Source organism: Carex rostrata, chromosome 10, assembly GCF_964058835.1.
Source record: "Carex rostrata chromosome 10, lpCarRost1.2, whole genome shotgun sequence".
Lineage (NCBI taxonomy): Eukaryota > Viridiplantae > Streptophyta > Magnoliopsida > Poales > Cyperaceae > Carex > Carex rostrata.
This window is the reverse complement of record NC_135927.1, coordinates 4,825,209-4,846,816: the sequence shown is the minus strand read 5'-3', so window position 1 is coordinate 4,846,816 and position 21,608 is coordinate 4,825,209. Positions and strand designations below refer to the sequence as shown.

The 21,608-nt window shown below is 32.0% G+C and overlaps 1 protein-coding gene and 1 pseudogene across 1 annotated transcript; both read right to left on the bottom strand.

The window, feature by feature from the left end:
• Window positions 1-8,877: 8,877 nt before the first annotated feature.
• LOC144560910 (pentatricopeptide repeat-containing protein At2g22070 pseudogene) lies at window positions 8,878-9,451 on the bottom strand (annotated as a pseudogene).
• Window positions 9,452-16,098: 6,647 nt separating this feature from the next.
• Window positions 16,099-21,428, bottom strand: LOC144560800 (putative disease resistance RPP13-like protein 3). The gene is made up of 5 exons (XM_078310044.1): window positions 20,606-21,428; window positions 19,889-20,338; window positions 19,605-19,841; window positions 16,221-16,761; window positions 16,099-16,107 (listed from the first exon to the last, which is right to left on the bottom strand). Exons 1-5 carry the CDS (start codon window positions 21,340-21,342, stop codon window positions 16,099-16,101), a joined length of 1,974 nt encoding a protein of 657 aa, XP_078166170.1. The 5' UTR covers window positions 21,343-21,428.
• Window positions 21,429-21,608: the final 180 nt, after the last annotated feature.

The following is a 21,608-nucleotide window of genomic DNA, read 5'->3' as shown; positions in this document are numbered from 1 at the left end:
AGGAATACCTACTTGATGGGTTGCATTCAAATTACGAATAAATCACGAATATAGACCACTGTGTTTAATGGGTTGCTTCAAATCAACTCAAGTAGGAATAAATCACGAATATAGGCCACTGTGCTTAATGGGTTGCATTCAAATCAAGTAGAAAAAACTAAAATAAGAAAATCGAGCGCAACTTAGTGAGATACCAGTTGTGAGAGAGAGCGAGGCCTGTGCGCGAGAGGGAGACGATGAGGAGGCTAGAAACTTGGGAACGAAGCGGTGGGAGACGGTGCGTGTGACGCCGCGACAGGGAGAAGATGTGGCGAGATCGGCAAACTCGACAGGGAGGAGATCGGCGAGCTCAACAGAGAAGAGAAGAAAGACCCAATGGGCGGCCCGGCTCGGATCAGATCGACTCGGTTAGGGAAACGCTCTTCAATTATGAGTTCGAGCTGAGTTTGGACTCAACTCAAATTGAGCTCAACTCAATTCGGCTCATTCAAGAGCCCAGCTCAAAGCCCATGAGCCGGCCCGGATCCTTTAGCAGGCCTATCTACCACTAATTTTGTGTGGTTGTGTTGTCGATGGACTTTTTCACATAAAAGGGCAATTTCAGGTATATACCCCTTAAAAAATTCAAAACTATTTATTGTTCTATCTAAATTCATAATATCATTTATCCTTCTAAATTTAAAAAAATTTACAAATTTAGTCATTTTATTGCATTTTCTAGTAAAACTCAATTTTGAATGTGTAAAGCACCCAATTTATCCATTATTTAAAAAAATATGTAGCATGTTGAAGGAAAATGTAAGTCTTAATTGGTCGGTTTCCGAAGACAAATGGTTCAATTCTATACTTTTGATGTTTACACGTGTATATCTAATGTCATTGTTTATGCGTTAGAAGTAGAAAATCATCTATTTTTCCTTGAAAATTGATCAATTAGAAGACTTTTTTTAACAAACTACATTTTTTTTTGTAATGAAGGGTAAAACGGATACTTTTTAAATTGAAAATCAGTTTTAATATAAAAACCAATAAAATAGGTAAATTTGTCAGTTTAAACTTAGATGGTATATATTATATATTTTATGATGAATTTTAGAGGGGAATACGTAATTTTGATGCTTTTGAGGGATATATATGAAAGTCCCCCGAATAAAAATATCCAATCATACCATCGTTCTTTTATTTTGAATTTTTTTACTTTGAAACTGGAAAAAGATAATTGAAGTTGATTTTGATTACCGCTAGCTGTATGGCGCTGTTTGATTCTAATTAAATATACTTGACAAAATACAATAAAAATATTCCACAGCCATTGAATTAAATAATTGAAACTGATAGACAATAATGGTAAGAAATCTTTCATTTATTGGAAGCAAATATCTGTCTGTACAATTCCTTGTCAAGTTGCCATCCATTTATTGGAAGCAATTACAACATTCATGACTACAAACCGGAAAATGCAACAAGTCATTGTCCAACTAATTGATAATTTATTTGCTGGAATTTATTACAACCGTTCCTGATTCCCCATTTCAGACGATGAGAGCAACACGTGCGAATTGACATGAGCTTAATTTCCATCTCCATTAGCGAGAGAGAGAGAGAGATGCTTTGGTCAGATATGATTGTTATTAGCATCTTCTCTCAACATATATATGAATATGTATTCAAAATATCAAAATTTACGATAAGAAAGTGTGAACCTAATTTGCTCATAATATTCTTTGTTTACCAATTACCATAATACAGTTACTTTTGAAATATGAGTTGGAGATCAAGTCCCCCAGTACATTTCAAACCCTATATATTAATACAGAGGATTTCTCTATTTTGTGAGTTTCAAACCCATTACCTCTCACGTAGGAGTCATGTGTTTTTGTCACTAGACCAAATTAAGACAATTTCTTACCATAATACAGTTACTTTTTTAAAGATGCTCTCCTTGGCATGTGATATGACATCTCTCTAATCATTTTATTTCCAAGATAATTTCGTTACTCTTCAATTTTTCATATCCATAAAAATCAATAAAGATTTTCACTAAATCCAATCACTATTTGTAATACGCACAAGAAACTTGTGTTTTGTGAAATGATAAATAAGTACATTTTGTGGTCATTGAAGTAAAAACTTATTTAATATTTGTTAGGTCTTCTGCCGGGCCTTTCAATAAAAAAAAAAAAAAAAAATTGTTAGGTGTCAATGGTTTTTTTAACTACGGCTATTTAGTATGTATATTCTTTGTCATGTATATTGCAAAAGATATGAGAAAGTAATCAATAAAGATTTTTACTCAATTCAATCACAATTTGTAATAGACACAAAAGACTTGTGTTTTGTGAAATGATAAATAAGTTCTCAACAGTTCGTATATTGAATTTTCAAGTATATATTATATTTTAGTTTAGCTATTAATATGATTTTAATTATCCAAAATTTTAAGTTTGTACTTAATTAATCAAAGTTAAAAATTTAGGTTATAAAAGGATCATTAATAAACTCCTCATATTGCTACCCAAAAACTCTACACACTACCAGCAACTACAATGAAAATTATTTTATACTGAAAATTATAACAAGACTCGTACAAATCAACTCTCAAGTCAAGTCCTTGGCCTTTGCTTTCTAAAATCTCTTGGCCTCTGTCTTTTCATAGTAATTGCAGCATCCATAAACGAAGATTCTCTTGGACCATGTACTATTCAACTTATTCTCTCTCTTGGACTATGTACTATTCAACTTAAAAATCTTAAATAGAGATCATAGGCAAAGTAGGAAAATTGTGTAAGACTGAGTATAATCTATTTAGCTTGAGAAAGACCTAGAAACGGACCTATACTACTCGAACAATTATTTGAAATATACTCATAATGACTCCACTGGAACCGGATCACTTGCTCCCCTGTGGACAGAAAATTTCTGCCTCTAAAGTAACTGATGCGTGAGTCTCGGGTGAGTTTTGATATTTAAATATTGTATATAGTTTTGCCTTAAAATCCATCCCAAACTCACATGTCAGTGAATTTAGAGACAAGAATTTTTTGCCCACATGGAGGCAGAAGATTTGGTTCCGACTCCACTTCACCAAAAGTAAGCCATCCCGTAAAAAAGGATATGGATTCATCTCTTAGGAAGACAAATAAAAAGAAAATAAATGCTAAATTCCCCACGCTCTGACAAGACTAGAAATCCTTGTATATATTGCTTAATTAGTTCTCCAACAATGGAAATATAATTACGTTTATTTGTCATTCTTTTGTTCTCATATAAACCTATATTGTAAAGATATGAGAAAGTAATCAATAAAGATTTTCACTCAATTCAATCTCAATTTGTAATAGACACAAGAGACTTGTGTTTTGTGAAATGATAAATAAGTTCTCAACTCTTCATATATTGAATTTTCAAGTATATATTATATTTTAGTTTAGAATATGATTTTAATTATCCAAAATTTTAAGTTTGTACTTAATTAATCAAAGTTAAAAATTTAAGTTATAAAAGGAGAGTAGAACTAGGGTGTTCTTAAGCTCACCAAAGTGTTTGGCGAGCTCAACTCCAAAACTCATCAAATCGGTTTCAAATGACGAATCTGAACGGTTGGAATTAACCCGCCTACCTTACGGGTGATGAGCCTACATGTGAAAATTTTAAACATTCGAATTAGTTTAGTATAAAGTCAAGCGGTCAAAAAATGTTCAAAAAACGAATGCACTAAAATTAATTTATTGACCTTCTAATTTTGACCGATTGATTTTATACTAAACTAATTCAAATATTTAAAAATTTCACATATTGACACATCACACGTAAGATAGGCGTTCGAACCATTCGAATTCGTCATTTGAAACCGATTTGATGAATTTTGGAGTTAAGCTCACCAAACACTTTGGTGAGCTTAAGAACACCCTAGTTCTACTCATAAAAGGATCATTAATCAACAGCTCATATTGCTACCCAAAAACTCTATACATTACCAGAAATGACAGTGAAAAAAAAAACTTGATACTTCACATTCAGTTCATTGTTTTATTTTCCATTCCATTATACCTTCAGTTTGTGCTTTCCTAATTTTTTTAGTTCTTTCTCTAATAATTCCGTACAATTTGTTTTAGTTCTTTTTAAATATTTAGGAGGATGGATATTTCGTTTATTGATTTGAAAATTTGACTTCAATTAAATTAATTCAAAAATATGTTTGACTATCACAAATATTTAGACTTATATATATTTTATAATGATAGTTAAAATTATTTGTTAAAAATATTTTGTATATTATCTAATATTATGTTGTGGACTTTGGACGAGTAAGCTCCAACCGCCAATAGAGGCTGATTGGAGGGCATATAAGGAGTGCTATGAGAGCTGGAAGTTGATCAAGCAAAACTCTTCTCTTAAGTGTTCTCATATACTGAGAAGCCAAAATGATATGGCTGATTACTTAGCAAAGAAGGGAAGGGAGCATGGGTGGAAATTATATACTAATGAGTAAGTAAGAAGTCATTTTCTTGTGGACTTTGGACGAGAAAGCAACACGTTTATTAAATTTGGATCTCATTGACTAATAATAACATACTAACGAGTTTGCCTAGTATGATATTAGTGTCTTTATTTTTTGAAAGACTTGATAGTGAGTATGAATTAGTGTCATTTCAGCTGTGAATCATAACTGACTTCAAACTATGAATCTAAACACCAACTCCAAAACCACTTGAATTGACTTCAAACTGTGAATCTAAACTGTTTAGATTGATCTATTTCATTAGTTGTGCAGTTACATGCAAAATTTGTAATTGTTCGAATTTATTTAGTATCAAATTAAGCAATCAAATGTGTGAGATTTTAAGTTAATTTTAATGCATTCATTTTTCAACATTTTTTACCTCTTAATTTGATACTAAAATAACTAGAAAGTATAAATGCATGTGTTGTATGTAAACGCATCACTCATAAAGTAAATCGGTTTGAATGGTTTAGATTAGTCATTTAAAGTCCATCCAATCAATATTATAGCTGGTGTCATATGACACCGATATCATACTGATTAAATGCAAGGCTTTTCGAACTTATCAGTCTCGTAAAGGAAGGTATACGGAGAGGCAACAAAAATAATTGGAAATCATTCGAGATAAACAATTATTGAATATTAAATTATAAGGTTACTTATTGCAAGTTTCACAATACTAATACTTTTTTTTAAAATATGTGTCATCAATAACACAAATCGGTCGGGTAATGCAAGTATTATGTTATGAGGCACATGCATGAATGGATTTTCCTCAGGTACCCATTAATTTCTATTGATAACATTTGATGAATGGATAGAAGATGTACACTTTTTCTATCGGTTTAATTATTTAGCTAAACCGATAGAAGATCGATGTGTAAATTTTCTATCGGTTTGTATATCTATTAGAAGATATTTCATCTTCTTCTATCGTGTCGGTCTCCATACTGCATGTTAGTAGAGCTGTTTTTTAACCGTTAGAAAACTGCATATCCAAAGGAGCGTCTTTTTATACCTTTAAATATAATGCATGCACACATGGACAATACATAAATTCATGCTTCTTGAAATATGCATCACTTGGGATATTCCAAGCTCTTAACAAGTTTTGTAAAAATGTAAATTATTCGGTATGAAAGTGAACAATAAAACACTTTGATGGATTACTCACAAACGACATAAAAAATGTCTAGAGGTACATATTTTTTGTTGTCAGTATTTCTTATAAAATTATATATACACTAGGGAGGCAAATTACTAGTGTTATTTTCCAGATTTTGCTCAGTTAAAAAAAATTGAAGAAAGAATTTAATTATTTAAAGTAAGACAATTTATATAGAACAGTATTTTCCATTAATAACTGCAAATAAAACACACTGTGATGAGATTTTTTTTATTTTTTTTTATTTTTTATGCTTTCAGTAGTGTTGTCTCTAACAACGTAAGACAATTTATATAGAAAAGTATTTTCCATTAATAACTGCAAATAAAACACACTGTGGTGATATTTTTTTATTTTTTTTACTTTATGCTTTCAGTAGTGTTGTCTCTAAGAACACCTAGAGGGAGGAGAGGTAAATTGGTTGGTTTAAAAATTAAACTCTATTCTTTCAGTATCTATAAATTAATTCTGTGTACGTGTGTTAGACTTTTAGTTAAATATTTTGTTATGTATTTTCTAGATTTAATCTTATGTTATGTATTTTGTTATTTACGAAAACAAGGCATTTTTGTTCTAATATTAGTGGATACATGGCTAGGTGTATTCAGAAGATAAATAGATCAACTAATCCAAGTTCAGTGTGGCATATAATTAATAATTAATTGATTTGTCTTGACATAGGCCCAGTATAAGCCCATTATAATTTTCAGCATCAGTGCAGTCAGTGCCTCTGACCAGTTGTCAGCATCCGATACAACAAAGGACAGCACGCGCTCTGCACGTGGAAGAATTGTAAGGCGCAGTTTGATATCATAGAGAAGGTGTTTCTAAAAGATTCTCCTTTTTATTACACTAAATCCAATTGGAGAATTAAAACTTCATTTCATGACATAATTAGTAAATTTGAAAGAAAATGCTAACTGGAATTACCGACTTTAATTACGAGCCGAGTTTGGTAATGTGTCCTTGACTTTCATTGCATCTCTCTTGGTTAGACAAGCCGATTATTTGTCTCGGGACCTATTCTTAATGCATTTGAAGTTTTCAAATATGTTCTGATCAACTTTAGGTCTCTTGATGCATTTGAATTAATTTTTTATTTTAATTTGATTACAGTTTCTTCTGTAGGTAGAGAGGTAACCACCGTTATGATAACTACCCCTCTAATTCTATCGGTAGTGAGGGAAACTACTGTTCTATGGTGTTGGTATCTATCGGTGGTGTTGGATTTATTTAATGGTACGCCCGTTATGGGAAATCCAACTCAAAATCTGACCCGTTATGAATAGATGCGAACTCATTTTGAAAAGGGTGCATTGGTTTTATATAAACCATCTATACCTCTCTCTCTCTCTAATAATTAGAAAAACGTGTGAATAGTAACAGCCAAAATTAGAGAGAAAAGATAGAAAGCATCAAGAAGCACTCTGTTAAGGATTGAAGGTTTTAGGTTGTGGAAAACGCAGGGCTTCCGGCTTCGGCTTGTGATTCCTTGCAGAACCAGTGATACTGCTCCACTCGCAAGATCCGTTTCCACACGAAAATTAACGGAGTAACTTGTAAGTTCTATCCGTTAATTAACAGGTGGAAATACTGCTAGTACTCAGCTTTTTTGCCTGATAGAACTAACAGTTCTGGTAGTAGTGCCGATATATTAATTGACTAAAAGAATTTGCGAAAAAATCTCAATTAGCTCGATTCATTTAGTATATCATGTGACTTTTTATATATATATATAAAATCAGTGTTATATCTGCATTTTGCAAATAATACCCTACTGTTTTTGAAAGCCGATAGTAAAATGATAGATGCTTTTAAATAACTTTTGGTAGGTTGTGAAGACAGTAAAATGATTTCTTGGGGTGTCAAAAACGTTGATCTGAACTGTTCAAGTTGATCTCTATATTAAAATGTGCTTGGAGACCAAATTTTATATTTTTTTTTCTAATTTTTTTTACTATTTATTAAGTCACTTTGAAAATCGTTGATCCAGTGCTAGCTTAACAAAATAGTAAAACCAGAAGTCATCGTCAGATCAGCGATTTTCAATGTGGCTTAACAAATAGTAAAATAATTTAGAAAAATGTAAAATTTGGCTTCCAAGCACATTTTAATATAGAGATAACTTTAACTGTTTGGATCGACGTTTTGAATTTTGAAAATTGAAAAATAACTTAGTTGTACAGGACCTCAAGAAGATTAAGTATTCATGCATCTATAATTCTATAACAATTTTTCTTTAAATTTACCATGTAATATAATTCAAGGGATAAAAATTATTGAGTTGATTTTTTTAAAACACTATCAATTATATATCAAAGAATCTTAGTGTGTTATTATTTTAAAAAAGAGTAATAAAAGAACAAAATTATTAGCAAAAAGAGTTGAATCAATTAATCTTTGTAACTTTCTTTTATGGTACCAATAATCTTTTCAAGAGCAAAAACCATCTTGGAAATGGTGAAAACGGATTACATATTCCTTGCAATAATCTCTCTTTGACACATCTTTCAGATAAAATCTCATCGTCATGCGACAATCGATGCACACCCTCGATTTTCATTATCCGCAAAGTGGTCCCTCGTGGTGAATGGTTAACAACATCTCTTCCATTAATTCTTCCTCCACTTCGTGTAAAACTAATTTTGCATCATTTGAGGATGCAAAATATCATCTGCTTCAAGTTAATTTTGATTTTATAAATAAACTAACACCTTGTTCCTCTTTAATTCCTTTTTAATTCCTTCATTTCTCATTCTTTGCCCAAAAGTGGAATAAATATTCGCCAAGGTAGAATAAGCACTACTATTCCACGAATAAGCCTTTCTATCGTCCTTTTAGCCATGTCAGCACTTTTGTGGACCCTACAAGAACCTAAAAGAGAACCCCAAGCAATTTAATCTGGTTCGACTGGAATTTTTCGATGAAGTCCTCGGTTTCTTGAAACTTCCCGGCACGAGAAAATTAATCTATCATACATGTGTAATGGCACATGGTCGGTACAAATCTTGTGCTCATTTGCATTTGTTCAAAATACCTCTTCCCATTCTGTACCAAACCTAAATGAGTACATACCTACACACGTAATGTGATCGGGTTGCTTTCCTAGCTTGATCATTTCATCAAACAGTTAGAGGACATCTTTTGCCATGCCATGTTGTGCCAATGCAACCACCATAGAGGTCCAAGTAACAGTTTGGTTCCTTAATCAAATTTTGCCAAATACCTGTCTTGCTGATGTAACATTACCACATCGAGCATACATTGATAAAGCCGCATTAGAACACAAAACCGCATTTATATCACGTAAACTAATAACTCTACAATGGATTTGCTTCCCTTTCTCCATTGCTGATAGGGTTGCACAAACACTTAAAATAGATGATAGAGTACAACAATTAGGTTTTGTGCCTTCTTTTAGCATTATCCGGAAAGGATCCATTGCCTCAGAATTAAACCTGTTTTGATCGTACCCAACAATCATGGCCATCCATGCTACCACATCATGATATTTCATCATGTCAAAAATATTTCTAGCTGCAGTCACATTGCCAATTTTAACATAGCCCTCTAAAAGAGCGGTAAGTGAAATTAAATTTACGTCACATGTCATGCACTTGTCTAATATTTTTTGTGCCATACCAACCTTACACAGTTACTGAATCCTTGTTAACCACATAGGAATGGACCTTCTGACCGATACAAGCTTCCTCCAGAGTAGCACATGAAGAGAGAACATTGGTAAAAGTGAACCAGGTTGGGACATTACCAGCCCTTACCATTCCCAGAAAGGCAGAAACGAATCAATAATTTCTCTGAACCGACCCAGCCGTTTGAACCCGACAATCATGGTGGTCCACGAGACCTTGTCTCTCTGGGGTATTTTGTCAAACAGTTCTTGTTCAGTGTTGATTCTGCCAGCTTTGGTGTGCATATATGTTCCAGGATACGATATCTCTGTTACGCATTTCATGGAATAGTATCTGGGCATGAGAGAAGAATCGTGTTTTACACATTTCAGGATACATAAATTAATGTTGTATTAGGGAGCAGATGTCGCTTCCAAACAATTTGTGTATTTCGAAATCTCCAAATACGGATTTCTCTAAGAATATTGTGTAGGATTCAAAATTTATATGTATGAGTTAATTTGTAAAAAATGGTGTATTTAGTTCATTGGTATAAATCCATGCCCTTGAGAAAGGGGAGGTAGTACAATTGGCTAGGAAAATGTCCTAGAGTTGTTATACCCAAAGGTCGAGAGTTCGATTCCCCCTCACGAACCTTGGTAGCTACTACCAAGTTTTCAAAAAAAAAAAAAAAATAAATCCATGCCCTTTGAATAGGCATCACTTCTGATATTCCAAACTCTTAACGATTATTAGCGGTAAAAATGTCAATTGGTCGGCATTAAATTGAATAAAAAACACTTTGATGGATTACTCACAAACAATAAAAAAATGTCTAAAGGTACATGTTTTATTTTTTTGTCAGGATTTCTTATAGAATTATACATACACAGATACACTAGGGCAATTCATTGCAAATTAACTAGAGTTATTTTCCAGATTTTGCTCCGTTAAAAAAAAAAAAACAATTGGGGAAAAGGAGAGGTAGCACATGGTTAGGAAAAAGGTCCTAGAACTGTTGATTACTCGAAGGTCAAGATTTTCGATCTCTCCTCATAACTTTGTTTCTTCTGTGAAGATTTAAAAAAAAAAGAAAAAAATACAATTGGGGAAAAGGAGAGGTAGCACATGGTTAGGAAAACGGTCCTGTGACAGTTGATTACTCGAAGGTTAAGATTTTCGATCTCTCCTCACGACTTCACTTCTTCGGTAAAGATTTAAAAAAAAAAAAAAATACAATTAAAGAAATAATTTATTTTTTCAAAGTAAGACAATTTATATGAAAAATTTGTATCTTCCAGAACTGTAAATAAAACACTTCGTGATGAGAAACAATTTTCTTTTATTTGTATGCTTTCCGGAGGGCATTAATAGTTAATGGATACTGACAGTAATACTAAATCTCACTTGGATTGTTTTCTCTTTCAATAGAAAAAATAGTAACCAGCATATCAGTAATTGTGAGGTAAAAAAAAGAGAACAAAAATTTGTTGTTAGCACATGCCTCAGTAAGTGATTTGTTTCAAGGCCTTATCTTTATTGGACTAAAAGAGGCCTTAGGCTCAGTGTGAAATATGCTGATGTACTCACACCAATTTGGTTCGTTTCATAATTAGCTAAGGCAATGAAAAAGAACGTGAAAAATATCTGATGATCATCTCTTCGTTCTTCATTACAAAATAACCACATTCTCAGTTATTGTTTTATTTAGAACACTGAAATGTGTATTCATAAAATATGAATAAACTATCAGAATAAAAAACTTGTATTCGCATCATGGATTCGTAAAATATTGGAAAAAGGTAGAGAATAATTTTAATGTAAAAGATGACTTAGACATGGTGATCTATTGTCCTCATTCCTCACTGATTTAATTAGTGCCTGATGTATTGAATAAAATTTGCCAAAAAAAAAATCTCAATTAGTTCGATTCATATCTTAGGTATGTGTAAATTTATTTTTATATAAAATCAATGTTAAATCTGCATTTTGCAAATAATACTGGAAATAGTAAAATGATAGATGCTCTTAAATGACTTTTGGTAGGTTTTGAAGACCTATCTTGTATGAAAATAAACTTATCAATTAGTACGGGTATACTATGAGTCGAGTGGAACTATTTTAATATTAATATATATATTTGTATAAAATATCATTGTTCATATCTTACCTGTACTCACTAAGATAACAAATAAATAAATGAATAATGTGTAATTATGAAATAAATTGATAACTTATAAAAATATAAGAAATCATCAAATATATTAAACACATATGTACGTAATTTCATAAAATTTAAGAATTATTATTTTTTTATTTCACTATTTTAAAAATATGGATTTTCAATTAACTAAAATGATATAAAATGTTTTATAAATCAATCTAATCATAATATTAACATGATAGAATTATATGAGAACAAATAAAAACATCGTATATCATCTAATATTTATTAATCATTATATAGCATAATGAGTATGAAATAGTTTTTACTTGTACCCTTATTCAAGAAACTATTTTTTTTTTAACCTGTACTCATACCCGTTAATGAAAAAAATTACACCTTAGTCATTATTACAATATGGAATAATGTTACAGTACAAATTGGCACAACATATAATTGAACCTAGGCACCAGAAGTAGTAGACTTTTATAAAAATCATAAAAATATCATTGTACACCTTGTAAGCATTTATGGCACTGAAGATTTATTGAATTGAGCATTACACAATACTAAATATTTTTTTAGTATTGATAATTATGTTCAACACTTTTTGATTGCCAAGCAAAAATAAGGTAATTTTCTTGTGATAAACAAGCAGGCTAAACTAACAATGATGGATCATAAAATTTATTTGATTTATAATTATAAAAGTAAAAAATTAGTTGAATGACGTCACTTAAATGTTTTCCTGTCTCAAAATTCATAAAAGAAATTTATGATAGTTGTTTTTAGTTAATTGTTTTATAGAGCAGTGGAGGAAACTAATTTTAAAATTAAATGAAACAATTGTCCAATGAAAGAAATGTGAATCTTTCTAACATAATTAAATTATTAGATTGTGAGTTACATTTGACCTTATAAACAATATTTTCTTGATTATTTTGTTCCAATAACATTAAAAATTAGCATCATTACAGCAGTTCAAATTGATAGCATGAAATTTCAAAAAGTATAATTAAATGGTATTGTATATATGTATGTATTACTTCTAATTATGAAAGAATTATTCATGCATATATAAAATTTTATAACTACTATGCCTCACTAGTGGAAAAACTGAAATCAAGATCTGCTTATCTGTATCGGCTGTAAGAACCAACCGATACTAATACCTATCAGGATCGGTTCTATCACTAAAACCGATACTAATAGCGATTGAAACCACAGCACCTGAACTATCAGTATCGGTTCTTAGCTTAGAACCGATGCTGATACTATCAGTATCGGTTCTTACGTAAGAACTGATACTGATAGTTCAGGTGCTGTGGTTTCAATCGCTATTAGTATCGGTTTTAGTGATAGAACCGATCCTGATAGTGCATATTTAGCTTTTCCCAAAGTCTGATTCTTCACAGAATCAATTTTCTTTCTTCCTCCGGTTGGTTGGCGCAGTAGCTATTTTACTGGGCATTGATCAGCTATCTCACTCTTATTTTCTCAGGTTCATTAATTGATTGATCCTTTCTTTTCTCAAGTTTGATGTTAGATCTAGCACCATTTAAGCTCTAATTCGGCTCATTTTTATATTTTAAAATAACATACACATTCAAAAATAAAAAGCCAATTTTAAATAAATAGCACTATGATGCAATATGGTCCTACGCATGCGTCACGAAAAGGGGTGTAACTTTTGATCCGTCTGTCGGATCGTGCTGAAATTTTGACAGGAACTCCACAGCCCCAAATCCAAGCTAACTTATTTTCCGGTCCGATCCAACCGTCGGATGGCTCAGATTCGCGATCCGAGTCTTCCTTCATGGAGTTCTGGGCCGTTCTTTATAATTTTAGCATTTTCAGGGTCTTTTATGTATCTTTTATGTATTTTCTGTTCTTAGGGTTGGTATTTAAATAGAAGTCATGTCTTTTGGCAGGAGTTAGTGGTGAATGTATTCAGTGTTATCAAAGAATTGAGAATCTGTGTGATCTCAGAACCAAATCTATATTTCCATTACTTTTTTTTCAATTTCTTGATCAATTCGTGCATCACACTATCAGCATCGGTTCCTAGCTTAAGAACCGATGCTGATAGTAATCCGCATTATTTTAAATAAATAGCACTATCAGCATCGGTTCCTAGCTTAAGAACCGATACGGATAAGTATCAGCATCGGTTCTTAAGCTAGGAACCGATGCTGATAGGCTTCCCTCCCAACCGGCGCCTCTATATTTCTAAATTTCTTCTAAGTTTTCAAAACACTCAACACACATAAACACTCAAAACCTCAAAACCCTCTCCAAGCCGCCGTGACCTAGCCGTTCTCCGCCTTGCCGCGCTCCCTCTCCACGCTGCTGATAGTGTTCCCTCTCCTCCTTCGTGACCTAGCCGTGATCGACCTATCAAAACCGTGACCTAGCCGGTGCTCCGCCTATTTTCGGCTCCGTCTCTTCCTCTCAATCTCGGGTTAGTCTTCTTCTATAAATTCGATTTATTAGGGTATGAATGTGCTGATTTTGTGTGTATACCAAACTTTGAACTAACAGAGACCATTATGCAAAATTTTAGAATTTTGATTTTGAGTGTTATACCAGATTTGAACTAACAGGGTCCATTTTGCGAAATTTTAAAAGTTTAGGGGTTCATATACAAATTGTGAGATTGTTTAGAAATTAAGAATTGTTTATTAGAAATTGTTTAGAAATAATTGGTTTACAAATTGCTTATTAGAAATTGAACCAAGGCATTGCTTATTACAAATTGTTTATTAGGAATTGTACCAAGGCATTGCTGATTTTGTTTAGAAATACTTGGTACATTAGAATAATTGTTGGTACATTAGAATAATTATTGATTTGGATTTATTTGTTGATTTAATTTGAATTGGTTTGAAGTTAGTTTGTGTATGATATATAATTAATTTAGGATGTGTTTTATTGATAATTAATTTAGGATGTGTTTTATTGAAAATTAATTTAGGATGTGTTTTATTGATAATTTAGGATCTGTGATAATTTGAAATTTCGGCCAGCTAAATAAATATGGAAGCTGGCCATTTAATAAAAAATATTTTTTATAAATTCAAAAGAGTATCAGTATCGGTTCTTACGTAAGAACCGATACTGATAGTTATTTTCTGAATTTAAAAAATCTAATTTGAAATATACATCTGTATCGGTTGTACAGTACAACCGATACTGATAGTTTTTTCCTGAATTTTAAAAAATCTAATTTACAATATACATCTGTGTCGGGTGTTAATTACAACCGATGCAGATAGTAACTATTAGTATCGGTTGTAACAACCGATACAGTTTTGTTTGGTATCTGTGTCGCCCTCATCAGGATCGGTTGTGAACCGATACTGATATCAGTATATAACCGATCCTGATTCTATTTTTTCCAATGGTGCCTTTGACTATATAATGTAATAATTCAAAGTATAAAAAATAAAAAATTATCATAGTGAAGCATTTGATTCAGGTAAAGTTCTTTGTAGTTAACTAATAATTAATATTTGCACGAAAAGTTAAATTAATCTTAATTTCTCAAGATCTAATTCTCAATCACAGTACGTAATTTCTTTTATGGTACAAAAAATCTTTAGAAGAACAAATTTCATTCCTAAAATATTAACTATTTTGTAAAACTGATTTTGTGTCACTTGACAAACATTAACCTTTTAATATTTTTGTTCAAACTAACCCCTTGTTCTTTTTTAATTTCTTGATCCGTCATTCTTTTCCAAATTAACTTTAGCTGCTTTATTCCATTCCCGGCCCACAAGTGGAATAAATTATTCGCAATTGAACAATCTTGTGCTCGGTTTCTTTTATATTCCCGGCATGAGAAAATAAAGTGATCGATTGGTACAATTTAAAACTATACAAAAATTGCAGGATGAAGATTAACCCGTAAGTAGAAAAACAACAATCAAATTTTCATATAATTCATCGATCTGTCAAAAGAATAAAATTACAGAAAACAAAAAAGAAAATTTATTCGAAGGAGGCCAATTACGTAACATCTACCATGTGTACAACTAACAATTGCATAAGAAAAGCAACCTACAGTACTGCACCCTATATATAATTATTAATTACATATGTAATGCTCACGTGCTGTAGTTCAGGAGGCAAGTGAAACATAATGTCGTGGTCATATACATTGAGGTATTTAAGATTTGGCATGGTCCCCTCTGCCACCGTTAAACTCTTCATAGAATTCCCTCCCAATTTCAAGTATTGTAGGACAGGGAATCCTGCTGGACAGAATATTGGACCAGAGTTGTAGTACAGGTCGATGCTTAGCACCTCACATTCTAAGCAAAGTTTCTTTAAGCTCTTCAACTTTCCAAGCTCCGGCATTGGATTTTGTCCAAATCTGGACCATTCAAGTGTCAATTTGAGGAGGTGTGGTGGAAACAAGCTAGCATCTAAGGTGACATTCTCTGACCACTCTCCATCTAAGTAGAGAGATTGTAAATGTTGATAATTTGGGAGTGCTTTTGGGTAAACAACCTCCATTGTGAGACTATCATACCATGAATGGATACTTAGGGAGACCAGAGAAGGTAGCGTTGCAAATAGATTACTGGTGAATGCAATCGGATCACCATCTTCTTCAATAACAAGATCTAATTTACACAGGCTGCTTAAAAGGGGCATCTTCTTATTAAAATACACCCGTTGCAAGGTCTGGATATTTTTTAGCTCAGCTGTTGTTTTTGGTAGCTTGAAAGGATTATCAGAATCACATCTCACATGCCTTAATGTATCAATTGACCATATACCATCCGGTACTTCACCATCACCATATATTAATATTTCTCGCATATCCAGGGTTTCAAGAGCCTTCATACAATGAAAGGAACATTTCGAGATGGGAATATGACATCCTCTTAACCCCAAGTATTTTAGGTGAACCAACTTTTCTAATCCCCTGACCAGGTCAACATCATGGTTCTCGACTCCCTCAAGTACTAGAACTTTCAGTAGCCTAAACTTACGGAAATTGGCGGGTATTGGGCTCCAGCCATATTCCCCAAACAATAATAAAGAACGGGCATATTCTAAGTACAAAAGGTTATTGCGGAGGTGGAAATTATCATCACCGTATTTCAAGGAATGAAACGAAGCCCGTCGGATTTCTTTGTTCGGCTTTTTGGAATCTGATTCTTCTGAGAAAACCATAACGAAGTTTTCTTCCCTGGCTTTGTGCATTGCTAAGTCGCGGAGAAGATCATGCACTTGGAAGCACTTGATCGAACCATTCACGTGTCGGCTTGATACTTGAATCATACTCCTGAAATAATTTTGGTTTATAAACAAGTCAGGAATACATAAAATATTGTAATCATAATAGATTAGTTAATTACTTTCTACATTGAATGTTAAAATTAGTCAATTACTTTCTACATTCAAAATTAAGTTATAAATGTTGATCATTTGGATGACTGAAATTAAAATAAACAATTAATGCAATATGTATGTACTACTATAAATAAGAACATTAAATTTGAAGAGAAATATTTGAATGTACATATGTTGGTTAAAAACTCAAAAAATTTTAAATGTACCATTTTCTCAAAAAAAAAAAAAACTAAAAAAATAAAGGTTTCTATACAATTATAAATCTATTATGGTCGCATCTATGAGATGTGGACTCAATTACTGGGGACTGTATCTAGGGGATACGGCCCTAGAATAAGCATCCGCTATATAGGGCCCTATATATATATTTTTTTTTCAAAGTCTAAGAGATTCTCAGAGGATACCAATTTAAATTTAAGTTATAATATATTATTTTATTCTATGGTTATCTTTCACCGAAAACTCTAAAAATTTATTCGTTGATATCCGTAAATTTATTTTTATTACAAAAAATTCAATAATATATATTATTTTATTTTATTTTTTTGATGATTTTTCACCGATAACCTTAAAATTTTATTCTCCGATAACCCTAAATTAATTTTGATTACAAAGTAGTCCAATAATATATATAATATTTTATTTTATAATTATTTTTCACCGAACACCCTAGAAGTTTATTTGCCGATAACCCTAAAAAGTTTAATTTCGGGGTATCGGCGATTAATAGGGGTGAAAATGGAGCGGATAATGCTGATACCATATCCACATTCGTCTTTTAATGAGCGGATACGAATAGTAAACGGATAACAAAATTCAAAACCAAATTCACCATAAACAGATACGGATAGTCCACGGATACGAATTCGAATAGATATATGAAATGAATAATTGTCGAATAATTAATTTATATGAACTTTAATATACAAATATTAATTAAAAAAATAAGAAGAATAAAACAAAACATAAATAAAAAAGAAAAATGGAAAAGAAAGCCGTTTATATATTTGATCAACATTAATCGAATGATGAATGTTGAGTTCATCTACTATGGTTCTACAAATAAAGTTCTCGATATAGAAACAAGCTCTTCAATGGGATGGGTCCAGTCAAAAAGAAAAGATTGATTGTTCAGTAATCATTTGAACCGGGTCCAGGGATTGACTGGCTGGCGCTTCTTCTCATGCGAAAAAAATAAAGAAAGAAGAATTTCGGGGCGCTAGAATCCAAAGAAAAAAAGAAGAAAAGTTCCGGACTCCTTTGCCCAAAATTAGTCCCACGTGATCTCTTCATTGAATGTCAACAACAAATTTCAATTTCAATGTTTTCGATGAAAATTAATCTCAAAAATAAAATAAAATATATATAAATTTCAAAGTTTTCCATGAAAATTAATCTAAAAAATAAAATAAAATATATATAAATTTCAAAGTTTTCCATGAAAAATAATCTCAAAAATAAAATAAAATAATATATATGTTATTGAACTTCTTTGTAATAAAAAATTACAAGACTATTGAAAAATAAATTTCTGTTCGGTGAAAAATAATTCAAAGATAAAATAAAATAATATATATGTTATTGAACTTCTTTATAATAAAAAATAATTTATAATTCCAAAAATAAAATAAAATAAAATAATATATATGTTATTGAGCTTCTTTGTAATAAAAAAATAATTTAAGGGCTATCGAAAAATAAACTTCTATTCGGTGAAAAATAATCCCAAAAATAAAATAAATTAATATATATGTTATTGAACTTCTTTATAATAAAAAATAATTTAAGGGCTATCGAAAAATAAATTTCGAGAGTCTTCGGTGAAAAATAACCATAAAATAAAATAACATATATGTAATTAGACTTCTTTGTACTAAGGATTAATTTAGGATTATCGGCGAATAAACTTTTAAGGTCTTCGGTGAAAAATAGATATAAAATAAAATAATATATTATAACTTAAATTTGAATTCTTATCCTTTGAGAATCCCTCAGATGCGGCCGTGGTAGATTTATAATTGTACATAAATCGTGGTTTTTTAGTTTTTTTTTTTTTGGAGAAATAGTATTTTTAAAAATTTCGGTTAACAAGTGTTAGAATTAATAATATTAAAAATAATTGATTTTTACTTTTGAAATTCTGATTCCATACACAAAATAATACTTTTGCACCCTCTAGTCTCTGAAATATCAAATTTTGATTTTATCCTTAGAATCGTGTTTTAGTATCAAACCGTATTTATTATTTCTTTTGCAACGGAAGTGAAAGATATCGAATTTAGAAAAAGCTTTTGCTGGCACTATTTTAAAAAATAATAATTAGAGCACACTTGGTACAAGGTTTTCGAGGAAGAAGCTATTTATTAGAGAAGAAATCATAAAATATAAAGGGGTGTATATATGATACTTGTAATAAAATATAAAGGGGTGTATATAATGAACGAAACTATATTTTATTGCAAAACATATATCAAATTTTGTAGTAAAGAGTATTGATTATTCTGTTAGTCAGGTCTACATGATTATTTTGTAGTAAAGAGTATTAAAGGCGTTGTAGCTTATTTTGTTCGTCAGGCATTTCATTTCATTTATATATACTTTAATATGGTATTTCTCTACTTCTACTCTATTATGAGAACAAAATTGGAGTATATATCATGTATACCTGAATTTTGTCTTATGAGAAAATTTATTTGTGACAAAAAAATTTGCAAAAATATTGTATAGGAAGGCTGAAATAAATTAAAGGATAAATAAAAAAATAAAACATATAACCTTTGAAAAAGTTCGTAGAGGTAATCCTCAGCTATGTCCTCCATCGTTTTCCTCCCTTCTTGTGGTATGAATCCCTCTGCTACCCACATTCTTATCAAACGTCTTGCAGAGATCTGATAGTCCTCAGGAAAAGAAGCAAGATAAAGGAAGCATGCCTTGAGATAATAAGGCATTCTTTGCCCTCTGAGTGCCAATTCATTGTACGCAACACTCTCTCCCATGCATGATAGTTTCGGCCTTTAGTTATAAGTATACCACCTACTACTATCAAAGCTAGAGGTAACCCCTTACATTTTTTTGATAGTTCGTCGGCGAGCTTCAGGAGATCGCCAGGCAATTCTTCGCTGGGTTCTTGATTAGGGAGGGCCTTTTTGAGGAGGAGATCTAGGCTTTTCTGATCATCTAACAAGTTTAGTTGGTATGGTGCCATATTAGGGTCTGCAGATATTGCAACATCGATAAATCTGCTGGTAATTAGAACGCGACTCCCATTTTTTACATCAGGCAAGGCATCTTTTAGTTGATTCCACACATCAACCTGCCATACATCATCAAGAATAATTAGATATCTTCTGCTACTTATGTTTTTCTTGAGCTCGCTCATTAACTCTCCCACATCTAGCTCCTTCGGTACAGAGCCTATGAGTTGACGTAGCATCCTTCTCAAGAGTTCAGTTAGACTGAATTGTTGAGAAACTGACAGCATTATATGATACTCGAACTCTGCCCTTGCACTGCATATACGAACAAACAAAAATGAACTATTAGATTGATTTCTAGCACAATTTTTAACAATAGTCATCACGGCAACTATGTATTCTAAGATCTGAGCAATTATTTCTTAGAAATTAATGACTATCTAATTAAATTTTTCCGAACCACTAAAATATATAAATGTCAATAGCGAAACATATTGATAATTATGATTAACAAATAAGTTAACCGCTAATAAATACTGATAAAATGATATTATTGTTGTTGTTATTATTATGATTATTATTTAAATTGGGAATTTAGGAAACACTGTTAATAATAATGACATTGCAACCTTGCTAGTCTTGCAATTATTTATCTCATTATAACATAGTTGAATAAGAAATATCTGCACTTGCCTCTTGTATATCATATGTGCAAGGGTAGTCTTTCCTAAACTGCCGGTACCCACGATGGTTATGACGGACCGCCTTGGTGTTTCCTTAGGGCGCAGCAACTTCAGAATGTTGTCCCTGTCAGCATGCAGGCCTACGACTTCCGTTTCGTCTACTTCAGAATAAGTAGCTCTCCGAAAAGGCAATATGACTGCCTCTCCCACCGCTATGTCTTGCAGGGCTACAATTCCATAGTGCACTCTGCTGTTCCAGATCTCTTCAAGTTCACTTTGGATGCTATTGAGCTTAGTGCCAAGTTTGTGGAGGAAATACACCTCCTGGGGCTTGTTCAACAGCTTCTTGAAATTCTGCAAAAAAGTATGATTTTGGTTACATTCAACTTTGATAAAGAATATGTCGATTGCATCCTCGATGCGATATGCCACATCGCGGAGCTCATTGAGCCAGTTCTGCACCCTCTCATCTCCTTTTCGTTTTGAATCCGCGTCTTTCAGGCAGGACTGGATTCGGGTTAGCTCACGCTGTGCCTTTTTGAGTTTCTCCCCAACCCCACCCAAGAACTGAATTTCTTTCTCGATGATATTAGCAAGCTTGCCGACCACGATATTCACAATAATCCGCTCAGCCATTTCTCTCTCTCTCTCTCTCTTTGGAAATAATGTGCACTAGTGTAAAGGGATATTATTAGCTAATGCAGATGACTATGCTAGGCAAAGATAATGTGATTATATAGGCGACCTACTCGAAAGCAAACTAATTCTCTGTCTAATTGCAAAAATAAATTTAATTAATTTCTAAAATGACCGCTTGGTGGAATATCAATTCTATATGAGACAAGCTCTAAACTTCGTTTGGCTTTATTATTATTTTATAAAAGGTCAGCTTGAAATATTTA

What these genes read in the sequence shown, in the direction of transcription:
- LOC144560800 (XM_078310044.1), bottom strand. Translation starts at nt 21,342, where the DNA reads ATGGCTGAGCGGATTATTGTGAATATCGTGGTCGGCAAGCTTGCTAAT. An exon ending in TTTCCTAAATTCCCAATTTA is followed by an intron (nt 20,339 to 20,605) that starts AATAATAATCAT and finishes TCGTATATGCAG; the next exon opens with TGCAAGGGCAGAGTTCGAGT. An exon ending in CTATCAAAAAAATGTAAGGG is followed by an intron (nt 19,842 to 19,888) that starts GTTACCTCTAGC and finishes TTATAACTAAAG; the next exon opens with GCCGAAACTATCATGCATGG.